This window comes from Magallana gigas, chromosome 8 (assembly GCF_963853765.1).
Source record: "Magallana gigas chromosome 8, xbMagGiga1.1, whole genome shotgun sequence".
In the NCBI taxonomy this organism is placed as follows: Eukaryota; Metazoa; Mollusca; class Bivalvia; order Ostreida; family Ostreidae; genus Magallana; species Magallana gigas.
The window spans coordinates 50,938,889-50,951,783 of NC_088860.1; the positions used below are offsets into that span (position 1 = coordinate 50,938,889).

A 12,895-nucleotide genomic window follows, 5' to 3' on the forward strand; every position below is an offset into this window, starting at 1 on the left:
GGCCGAGAAATAAAAGCAAATTTACATACCTTCTAGCGAATGATTGATAAAACTATTATCTCTCCCAGTATTCTTATGTTCCATTCTCAATAAATCACACCACAATATTTTATTAGAGTTCTTAGATTAGTTATATTTTGAATATGTTTACAATGCTTTCCGATCAAATTCACACGACATTCAACTTTTAGTCATGACGTCACCAATGTGTAAATCTACGTAATACAAAGTGGGTTGAAACTAATTTCTGAAAAAAAAATTGACTTCAGTTTTTTTTATCTGCTTTTGGTCTACGTTTCGTTGCTTAGATAATTGAATATGTACATAATAACTAAGATTTGTGATTTCACGAAATTACATGTAACTCAGAATCCATATGCTTCCTTAACACCCCCGCGATTCAACATTGTTCTTCAAACTTTTTAAATCTGTTCTTTTTTGAAATAGAAAATTGCTCCATTGATACTGGTTTAATTTTTACTCCAAAGGAATAACCGTGTCCATATATTTTCACAACCGGAACTCTATCTCATTTTTGCTCTTGCTCTGCAATGAAATTGTTGAAATTTTTTTCAAATGAATTTTTTATACGTAGTTTTATTCTACGTATGTAGATCTTTTACAGAGAAATAAAATGATTTGGAATTTGTTTTGGTTGTAAAAAAAAATAAAAGACATGATTTGTGAATAAATGGCAAGCACCCCTAACACGGTAGATACGTATCAACCAAACTTTGTCAACTTAGATGTTAACCCTTATATAATATGTTTTGTTTTAAATCATTGAACTCCACTGTCTACATCTATACAGCTACTACAAGATCCATGTATACATGTAAGTGGTTGATAACTCCCGCACATGGGCCACAATTGTTGACTGGTCAGGATATACAGGGAACTGTTACACGATGGTCACACAGTCATCACACTATTCAGACAAGTCGAGTACAAATCTGACCGATATTCTCAACTTCAGATTCCACTACGTCACCTCGCTAAAATTAGAAACAATTCCAAGCTAATAGTCTGTCGATACATACATGTTTAAACCTTTTAACGTGTATCTTTTCAAATTTATATATTTTGTGTCTTCTTTGTTTTGTTGAATAGTTAGTTTTTCTTAGTACATTGGGGTGAAATTTTGATGTTTTTCTTTTAATATATTTTCATCACTTTGTGGAATACAAGATATATCAGTGCCAGTCAGCCATTAGACGTGTGATAGAAAGGTGAATGAAAGTTCAATGAGGATGTACATGTATTACTGAAAGTCAAAGAGAGACAATTGTTCCAATTTTATACAGTAAAATTTCAATTGTAACTAGCTAATGCGACTTTTGATATCTTTTGTTTTTATAACATCAAAGACAAAGATTCTTTTTTACTCTTTAAATAATAAGTTTACAAAAGATATATTATTCCGAACGTTTTAATTTTATTTGATTTTATTGCTCCAATGCATTTCATTGAAATAAATATATTTATTTTAAAGTAGATACTACCTTAAGGAATTCTGGGGGGTTTCGGGTGAAACCGACACCTGGCGGGGAACCGGTCAAAACTACGTCACCTGGCTTTAATGTGATAAATCTGAAGGGAGTGTATAAACATAATGAACATATACTCATACGTATATACAATTGTATTTCAAATTATTCGAATCATGCAATGAGAATAAATATAAATATTTCACTACGAATATCAGCGCTTGACTATATAATTCTAAATTATATGTTTTATACCTTGAAATATGAGCAATAATTGCTTCAGATCTGTGTACAAGTTGATTCGTGTTGCTACTCTGTTTAATAATGCCATTAACTCTGCAGCGGATTCCAAGATTGTGAACATCTGTAGTACACATATTCAGACATTTAAGGGTGTTGTTTACTCAGGGTTTGAGTTCTGGAATCCGGATTGTTATAAAGTTCAGTGTCATGAGTAAAATTTGTTCTAAACACAAAAGGTATCTGTGAAATGAATTCTTATTGACATAACATTCGATATTTCTACTATATTATGGAATTATGCCAAAACAAAAATAGACTTTTAGCCAAACAGAGGAAATTCGGACTAAATTTTGCAGATTTTGTTTTCTGCTAAAACAATTTTGGAAGTACTCTAATATTAAAAGTTAAGTTTTTATATTTTAGTCTATATAATTTTGCATATTTTCAGGTAGTTTTACCTCATTTGTTTATTATTATAACCTTATGGCATGAATTTAAAAAATATTGAAATATGCTTAAAAACAAGAAAAGACACCATATCTCAAAATTTTGATCATTGACCTCATATAAATTATATGCGAACAGAATAAGATCAATATAAGTAGTTTAATACTATAAATGTTTTTGTATTATCATCATTCAATTTTTTGTAAAATTGGATCAAAAATGGGTAGGAATTTGAAAAGTGATAGAGGAAATTCGGACTGGAATATTTATAAAAATTGTGAATGAAAACTTAATGCTTTGTATGTATTTAGTGTCACTGCCATTCATAAATTGTATTTCATTTTCAAAAGTGTTGAGCAATTTGTATTATTTTCACAATTAAGAAAATCTCAATCATAGTGTAAAATTTTAAGTGATTTTCCTTTAATTTTCCAAAAATATACAATGGCCATTAACTCAAAAAGTAGGTCATTGACCTACTTTTTCGAAAATGAAAAATAACACTACAATAAAAGGTCCATAACACACAATAGTTGGCTTTTCATTATCATCAGTGGAATTTTTTTTCATTTTGAGTAAACGTCATCCTTAATAACTCACAACATTATATTTATAGCGAGCGCAGATCACCGTCGCGAAGCAAGCTCTACCGGCAAGGAGTGTGTGAATAGAAAATTCGGACTAGTTGCACATTCATTCAACAGATTTTTTGGCATCAGTAAATCGTACCAGTTATGCATTGTTTTAATGGCAATTTTTATCACTTCACACTCTTACTAGAATCAGCAAGACAATATAAAAGCAATACCGATGTATACGACATACAGTCAATGTTACCTCTAAAGTTAACCTCAGTACACTCTCAATCAAAAATAATCGAGTGACGTCACAAAGGTTTACACATTGATCCGATAGATTTTTTTGGCTTCAGTAAATTTTGACCCACAATTCAAAGTACCAATGGTTTCCAACTTCACCTTCTCGCAAGAATTAAAGTAAATCTTTTGAGAAGCATTTAAGATGTGTAATTTTAAGAACATCATGCATTTTAAGTAAATAAAACAGTATACTTCGCGTACTTTTATTTCTCAGGGGAATTTTAAAAAGTCAGACGTCACTTAACCAACCAATCGCAACTTCTGGGGCCTTTCCGGCAAGCTCGAAAAACCACGTGTTTTTCCGAGCTTGCCGGAAAGGCCCGAGAAGTTGCGATTGATAACCAACGTGAACTTTGACGTCACAATAGGGGGAAATTACTTTTACTGAAGTTATTGAAAATCTGCTGAAATTACCAAAATCCTCTCAAAATCTTGCAAAGCTAAAGAATGAGGACATTTCTATAGATATAGGAAACAGTTGAAACATGCACTCATCTGGATGAATGCTCACATGTATTCTATTCACTTTAATTAGGTACTTTCCAGGAACGTACACGTAGCATCATTTTTTTAAAATGGGGTGGGTGGGTGGGTGGATTGCAGCCTCATCCAAAAACTCTTTCTCAAAATCATTAAAAAATTCTAATCCCTGAGCTCTTTAGTAGTTCAGTGGTTTCTTTATTTTCACTTCCATGCTGCTCCCAGAGTGGGGGGGGGGGGGGGGCAACTCCATGTTCCTTTTGTATGATGAGCAAATATTTTTAAGCGTAAATTAAAATAAAAATTAGAAATGATTTTTTTTTTTAAAGTCGATGGGACAACTCCATGATAAGTCGATTTTTTATGTGCAAATTGAAAAAAATTAAGAATTTTTTTTAACATGGGGGGGGGGGGGCTCAATAAATAACAAATCTTATAAACTATGAATAATGAAAAATTACTGAAAAAATAGGTATGTTTTAATTTATTTTGCAGTCAAATTAATTTACGTTGTTAATTTGATTTTATTGCTTCGTCATAATTCATTGTTTGATCATATGTTGCGCTCGCCCCAATGTCGCACCGTAAAACATATTATTTCCTGTGACGTATCAGAGATTCAGGGATGATGTAACTGTACCATTTACTTCATCTTTAGTGACAACCACAGGGCCAAGAGGACAGAACTCATCCATCGCTTTCCCGAGCAGCACTTGACCGCCATTCTTCAGCTTATTCTGCCAGTCCCTAGCACTGACATCTAGCGCTACACTGAAGCCAAAGATATAGTCCATAGCTTGGTCCTTCTGTGTCAACAAATACAATGTAAAACATGCATAGATAGGCATATTCATAAAGAAATAAACAGCATATTTAACAGTTCACCAGGATATGACCTTTGTTTGTCACGTGATCAAATCCAATGAAGACTGAAGGGCTTCTCAGAACATTTGATTACATGCCAACCAAGATCATATTCCGGTAAACTTTTTTAACATTGCTGTTAACAACTTATATATTTAAATTTTCCAGTGTATTTGCCTGTGATAACACTATGTATCGATTTTGAACTATATAACCCATAATACAAATGACGCCAAACTGAGGCGCCAGCGGGGTTTGCTTATTTATATTTAAATGCTTAATCGTACGATGGCTAAAAATTTGTAAATAAAAGTAATGAGGAATCATTCTTTGAATATTATGAGGTGATAATTTCGGTTGAAGCGTGATCAAATCTATCATAAAGCCCTTCGGGCTTTATTGGATTTGATCACGCCCCCGACCAAAAGTATCACCTCATAATACTAGTACTCAAAGAATGATTCTTTATTCCTTATATACGTGAGAAGGGCATATCGTTCAGAATTATCAACATAACGATGTTATTATGTTAATTAACAATACTTCAACCGTCAAACGATAAGCGCGTGAGGCTACTATGTGACGCGATAAAACATTTACACAGAAATGTTCTCTGTGTCTATATAAGGAGACATATTTTCAAAGGTAAATACAAAGTAGTAATATGTAATATTATTGTTTGATAACAAAGCAAAACAATTTATATACCTGAACATGCTTGGCCTCCTTTCCAATGACCAATGCTAGTTCCACTTCCCAATCAAGCTTCTGCAAAGATTAATTTGTTCATTAGAAAAAGAGAGAATATGAATATTTGGGTTGCGGATTTCGTTTATCATTATAACGTCGACTTTATTATAAAAATTTTGTAAACTCAACAATCTCTTTACTAAAAATTCAATTAAAGTTAAACGCCAACTGGGCGTCTGCAAAAAATAAAATCATGACGGTGCTAAAGCCTTACACATTGTGTTGTTTTTTATGACTTTAAAAAAATTGACTTTTTTTAAATAAGACTCGTATTTTCTCTTTTTGACAACATTAATTAACTTCGATCAGTATTTTCGGTACTTTAATTTCACAACTCGCTGCACATTTTAAAAAAGTACACACTATAATTGTAAGTAAGATGAATAATAGTTATCCTCCCATACTTGTGGTGTATACTACCCGTGTAATAAACCGTTGCTATATCAAACGGGCGATGTCTTATCAAATACTTTCAGTCCGAACTTTTTTTGACACAGACCCTTGTTTAACGCTTCACTGACTTAGATTTTGAAGATTTTCATGGATATCCTACATTACCAGTTTCACTATAAAAATTGATTTAAAACAGATTTTAATTACAAAAAAATGAAGGAAAACACATAAGCTTTTGTTGAAAAAAATGCAAACTACTTTCAGAGTTTATCCTGATGACGCCATGAAAATAGGTTGCTTGATCAGTTATGTTAATATACAAAAGAACTTATAAAATTATACCTCCCAAGACTATTATTTTACCACCAGTAAACATACTTAATCAAAATTTAAATTTAAATGATGCTACGTGCCTGGTACATATGTGTACTTACCGCGCTCTGAAGGTCTGTTCATCAGCACCATGCTGTGTGGGATGAACTTTGAACTATCAACTACATGTATATTAGCGGTTCCTACCTGTGTTTCCGCCGGGTAGTGTAGGTCGTCCTGGGGTCCAATGATACAGGACGGGAACTTTCCAAACACCACGGGTTCCTCCGGGACGGTGGCGCCCTGCTCTCTACAATGGTCCCTGTAGTTCATCCCCACACACAGAACCTTCTCGGGTCGCAATATAGGCGCCTCTAGTCTCACGGAATCTGTATTGAGGGCATAATCATCTATGTCCAGCATTCTAGTATTATAAATTAAAAGGAAATAGATTGCACGATTGAAATGTAAACAATGCTTGTGTTACATTGTTTATATCTAGAGACTTTAAAGATTCTAAAACATAAATATTTGAATAAAAGTGTGCATGCCAAATGAAAATGAAATTAATGTTGGTGAATTAAATGCGATTGATGTTATACCTCTCTCTCTCTCTCTCTCTCTCTCTCTCTCTCTGTAATTTAGTATGCGATTGATGTTATACCTCTCTCTCTCTCTCTCTCTCTCTCTCTCTCTCTCTCTCTCTCTCTCTCTCTCTGTAATTTAGTACGCCCGGCCATATATAAGGGATCATGACTAACCGACTTGAACACATTCATGTCACATTGGCATTACGGATAATTAAATCAACCAGAAAATGAAGTTGATCAAGATAGTTGAAAACATAATGAACTAGGTATGTGTAGGTATTTGACATGTTTCATACAAAAAAACCGAAAGAACGTGTGCGATTACAACAAGCACGGATGGGGGAGGGGGGGGGGGTTGAGTTGGCCATGGGGTTTGGTTGAGGTCCGTACATATTTACGGTTAATTATGTAAATTTTAGGACTTCACCGTCCCATCCCTCACTAGATACGCACAGACATTACAATGGTCACTTAAATGAAGACAATTTGTACTAACGGGTCACATACTACGATGTTTACATGAATATGAAATGTACACGAAACGTCCGTTTGAACAGTCGACTGGAAGTTGTGTTACAATTAATGAACTTAAACAACTGTACACATGTATGCTGCCATACTTTCTCGTTTGTAATAGTTTTATACTTAACCTATCATACTATAATATATTTCAGAAATTATTGAAAATGAAAAATTTAAACAAAACATTTAAGTGCAAGTGTTTTTTTTTTATTTACTGTCCCCACGTTACGGACTCAGTAAGCTCCTAGCTTTCCCGGGCCTACCTTTGGACTTTCTTTAGGTTTACATCTCCTCCTTTAATGAAATCTCGTAAATTTGACGGAAGTTCTGGATTTGCAGCATTCAGGTCTACTATGGCTTTGCCATCTTTTATCTCTAACCCTAGTTTTCTGTCCCCGTCCTTGGTGAATTGAACGAAGCGCATGGTGATGCCATACATCTACTTCCAGCGGTCTACATGTTGACCTCACCACGAGTATGGGGCGTCGGAGGGACAATATATTAATGATATATGTATGTGGAATACGCTTATATTTCATTGTTTCTTTTTCTGAATAAAACATATTCACAATCTAAAACCTGTACCTCATCATTAACGGATCAATTCATTCAAACATACGGCTGTCTTTAATCCTAGAAGTTAACATGTTTAGCTCTTTTTTAAGTCATTTATTTTAAGTTTGCAAAGAAAAAATATGTCGCACTTCTTCATTAAATTTATGAATTTATTAATTGTTTTGTAAGGATGTAAATTTGGATAACTTCTATGAAATTTAAGGTAACAAAATGAAATGAAAATTTATCAGTGATGAAAATTTGTGGAAGGTAGCCATATATTGATATTAATTGAGACATGCAATCCTTGTGATGTTTCATATTACCTTATTATCCCGTGAGAATCTTTTACAATACGTATCTTCAACAGCTATTTATCATGATACACTTATATTAGTTTTTACCCGAGTACCCTCTTGCGTCATTATTTCAGAAGATGCGTCCCAACTCACAAGTTGTATGCAATAATGTACGACCCTTTTTATTGCTATCTCATTATCTGATAATGATAGGAAAAAGGAGGGGGTTTCGATGTCTTGTCATGTAACATTCCCTCTTGCTGACTTTACCTACTCATTTCCTTTATTTAGGACTAAATTGTTTGTGTTTTTTTATAAAGCCTGGTTTAAATACTCTAAGTAAGCATTTGTATATCACTACATGGATTTTTGAGATGGTTAATAGTTTGTTACTGTCGTTTTTCACATACATAAAGGATTAACAATTGAACATATGGCCGTTCGTGAAAATCTTCGAGAACCCTAATGCCAAGCGCAAAATATTATCAGTAAGATATGACTGGGGGTGTTCCAAGGAATACCAAAATAAACCAAACCCCATTCTGGTCACGCACAGTTTTAAATGAGGAGAGCATGAGGCCACATATTCATATGGGTGTTCTAAATCAATGTTGATTCAGGTAACCCATTAAGATAGGGATTTTAGCAAGTTTAGAAGTCAGTGGGGTAATTTTATACCGGATTTTTTATGATCCCACATAGGAGTAAGACAGACGTTACTAAGGATGAACTGTCTTAATCTGCGCCCTCACCAACGTATCAACTTTTTAAAATCAAAACGATTTTCTATCGATGTAACCAGATATAGTTTAAAAAATATAAAATATTTGATTTATAACTAAAATGTTACTTTAGCCTGTCCAATGTTTTTTGTCAATTTTATTATGACTTACAAATTTCACCTTTCACGTGTTCCCTTTCTATGCCCGCAATTATATTCGCAGGAAAGAGGGTACATTTCATACATTGATTTATTTGGTACACTCTGACATCTTTTGTCGAATCGAAACTCTTTGCACATTTTTTTTACATAATCATCCAGTTACTTTCGAATTTATTTGCGTAGCAAAACCACGAGATACGTTTTCTTGTTGACTTTATAATGAAATCTAGGATGGTAAAAAGGGCGTTTGAAAGCATAAAAACTGGCATTTATTGAAATGTTGCAAAAAAAGTTGTGAAATAGAAACTTGGGACAGTGCATTCGCTCAAAATCTGTATTTAATGCTACCTCATAATGAACACCGGGCATCTATAAAAAGAAACGAGACTGTAAAATGTGTAAATACATAAGTGTATACGCTGCCTTTCCATTGTATGAATGTATGAAACAGAACGACAGGTATAGCTTCAGACAGAATTACCCAGAAGTCAATCTACTACTATAGTTAATGCCGATATCAAAGAAATGCCGCGGCCATTATACTCCAGTATACTACGAATGTCATAAGTAAATTATCAAATCAGAAAAGCGACTCGCACTGATCATAAAAGCATAATTTCACACAAGTTGTTTTAAGTTGTAAAACCATGTCAATTTTATGTCTTACATTTGTATAGTTACAGGCAAAGCAACGCCAACTGTCTCAGACGTGTATTTCAGTGAGCTATATGCGGCTAATCCAAGGACCTTTCCAGCACGATTCCACCGCGTGTCATCACATAAAATATGTAAAGGGTAGTAGCAATATACAGTTTAAGTTACCCTCAAAATATAATGCATAATAACCAAAGATATTGAGGTATTAGAACAGAAAAAACTGGGCTTTTATATTCAAAGAAAATATGTTGATTCTTTAATTCTTAATTTATTAACATTTTCAGTAAGATGTCAGCTCAGAACGATCTTTTAAATTTAAATACACTGTAGCCATAGAAATGTAAGCAAATTAGACCTACGCATATATAACCAATTCTCAAAACTGTTAAAACTCTAATGACTCTAAGGCTCGACCGTCTGTTTCCTTCATAGTTCTATAATGATCTTATTATTTAATTATTTATTTAATTGCCTTCCAAAATTGATTATATTATTTATCCTACTACAATGTAAATATTCTTTCATGAAATATGAAAAAAAACCAAAAACATTTACTTACTGAGACATGCATTTCGCCAAAACTTTGTTTGCTTCACGAAACACAAGAATCACCAGATCACTGCCAGCAGCAATCATGATATTGAAAGGTGGTTCTAATGGAACCTGGTATTCCATATTGTTTCAAAATGTAAAAATAATCGTAATGAAGCAGTTTTACAAACCAAATCAAGAAATGATATCCTGTAACATGATATCCTATAACATGATATCCTGTGGCGCGATATCCTACAACGTGATATTCTGTAACGTAATATCCTATAATATGATATCCAGTAACGTGGTGTCCTATTAAAACATCTTATAACATGATGTAACGTGATATCCTGTAACGTGATATCCTATAACATGATATCATGTAACATGAAATCCTGTAACAGAATATCATGTGCAGTCATTTCAAGCATATCTTCTTCAATTTTATGCTATGCTATGGTATACAATTTTAATGATATGCTTTGAAATTTCAATGCAATGCTATAAACGTTCTATGCTTTGGTATGAGAAATTGAAATGAAGGGCTTAATGGTATGGTACGCTATGCTATGGTATGCTGTGAGATTTCAATATTCCTCCATACACAGAATAGTTCCAAGCCTTTCGAAATGATAAGAAGCCAAATCTGCAATGTGAATATTAATTCTTTAAAATACAAGCATTTTAAACCGAGTTAAAATCATGCTGTATGTTATGCTATTCTCTGCTATAGTATGATACGACAAAGTAGAATCTATGAGATTGCCTGCTATGGAAAGAGATTTTTTTTATTGGTTTATTAGAGAAAATATAAGAGAGAGAGAGAGAGAGAGAGAGAGAGAGAGAGAGAGAGAGAGAGAGAGAGAGAGAGAGAGAGAGAGAGAGAGAGAGAGAGAGAGAGAGAGAGAGAGAGAGAGAGAGAGAGAGAGAGAGAGAGAGAGATATGCAGGTGGATTACAATACATGTATAGACTATGCTATATTGAGAACAATTGAAATGATATGAGGGTTCACAGAGATCAAAAAACAAAAACCGGAAAAATTTAACTTATCTATATAACTACAATTTATCACAGATATTCTGCCAGTGTCTTTCGTATTCCTTATATTTACATCTTTTCAACAACAAATATTTCTCAGTTAAGATTCTTTCTGTAATGACCTTTTTCAAGGCATGTATATTTGTATCGGATTACTTTTATATTTACATGAAAATAATATATTGCTTCACAATAAGAGCTATCAGGTTAAAAAAATTATAACTTTCTTTATTCTTATATTTTCCAAAAAGAACTGATTGAATATCAGATATAATCGAGATTTCAAACTGTGTAAAAATCCACTCTTCAACATCACACCACAATTGTTTTACTATAATACATTCATAAAATAGCAGACTCTGCTTTTTTTATATCAAAAAGATATTTATTTGTAGGGACAATCCTATGAAGTATTTAATATTGCAGCCAATGTAGTTTTGTGTTCTGTAAGTTTGGTAAGTGTATATCTTGTGTATGCAGTCTGGTTGTAACTGCAGTTCTTAAACTTGCATACTCTATGAAATTTGTCTTTGGATTAATGTGTTTCATTTCATCAAAGTCATGAATGTTCCATCTATATTAAGTAGATCTCTAACCAAAAAAAATCCTTGATTAACATAACTTTTGATAGATATTGATTTATTGTCTATGGTGATTTTCGGATAGTGCCATGTATTATTATTTATAATTTGGAGTTTACTAAGTTGAGTTTGTTCAATTTTTTTAACCAGCTAAGGAGCACTTCTTTTCAAAAAAGAATTTTCTAAATTTTTACATAGAAGGTACGAATTATCTGGACCGTTTCTCCATATTTCAGAGATACTAATTTTCAAAATTGATTCTAAAAGCTTTACCCATTTTGTGTCAGTTTTAATTAGTCTTCTCATCCAAGTAGCTTTAAGTGCTGTGATAAAATCTCCATAATCAACCATTTTGAGACCCCAATGATTATAATCTTGTATAATTGTACTTTTCTGTACTTTATGAATTTTACAGCCCCATAGGAAATGAAAAATATCATGTTCAAAAGTGTTTAGGTGTTTAGTTTTTAGATTGTGTAATGCTAGTATTAAATGATTTAGCTTTGGTATTATTAGTGTCTTGATTATCTGATTATCGTAATTCGACCAATTGGGGTTAATTTTTTAAACTTCCATTGATTTATGATTTCCTAATTTCAGACAATTTTGGTAAATAATTTAATTCTTTCATTTCATCTAATGTAACTGAAAATGTGATACCTAGAAGCTCAAAATTTAAATTGTTCCAACTAAGTTTCCATCATGAATGATGAAATACATCCTTTGGAAAATTTTTGCTACCAATCCAAACCATTTTTATTTTTGTAAAATTTACCTGATATTTGTGTGAAAAAGTCTAAAACCCTAAGAATGCCATCATATGATTGTGGTGTACCATCCATTATAATTGATGTGTCGTCTGCATATTGAGATATTTTGTATTCTTCTCCATCAATATTTATACCTTTGATGTCTTTTTCATTTCTTATTAATGTTCCTTAAATCTCAGCATGAAAAGAAAGAGATATGGAGATATTGGGTCACCTTGTCTACAGCCCTTTTCTGGATAAAGGTATTCTGAAATTATACCATTTTGAATTACACAAGCCTTTATACCGTTATAGAATGTTTTTATCCATTTTTGGAAGGAGGGTCCAAAATTTAAAAAGTCTAGTTTTTTTTTTTTATAAAACTCAATGAGATGTTGTCAAAAGCCTTTTTAAAATCAATTAACATTACAAGGCCGGGTATATTGTATTGCTCTGTATTCTACATAAGGTCATATATAAGTCTCATATTTTCCACAATAAATCTTCCCTTCAAAAATCTAGTCTGATCATTATTAATCAATTTATCTAGAACAGTTTTCATGCGCTCAGCTAAGTTTCCTGAAGCTAGCTTGTAAATAACATTTAGTAAACTAATGGAGCGCCACTTTTT

General features: G+C 32.8%; 1 protein-coding gene across 1 annotated transcript; it reads right to left on the minus strand.

The window, feature by feature from the left end:
* Positions 1–419: 419 nt before the first annotated feature.
* On the minus strand, positions 420–7,457 carry LOC105348655 (fumarylacetoacetate hydrolase domain-containing protein 2). Its single transcript, XM_011458196.4, has 7 exons — positions 7,230–7,457; positions 6,062–6,278; positions 5,108–5,167; positions 4,176–4,341; positions 1,743–1,851; positions 1,503–1,590; positions 420–995 (listed from the first exon to the last, which is right to left on the minus strand). The coding sequence occupies exons 1-7, from the start codon at positions 7,403–7,405 to the stop codon at positions 933–935; spliced, it is 879 nt and encodes a 292-aa protein (XP_011456498.3). The 5' UTR covers positions 7,406–7,457; the 3' UTR covers positions 420–932.
* Between the last annotated feature and the right edge of the window lie 5,438 nt (positions 7,458–12,895).

Excerpts from the sequence above, each read along its gene's own strand:
- LOC105348655 (XM_011458196.4), bottom strand. The coding sequence starts at position 7,405 with ATGTATGGCATCACCATGCGCTTCGTTCAATTCACCAAGGACGGGGAC. Across the intron at positions 5,168-6,061 it reads ACTACCCGGCGGAAACACAG|AAGCTTGATTGGGAAGTGGA; the intron begins GTAGGAACCGCT and ends TAATCTTTGCAG. Across the intron at positions 1,852-4,175 it reads CACTAAAGATGAAGTAAATG|ATGTTCACAATCTTGGAATC; the intron begins GTACAGTTACAT and ends TGTGTACTACAG.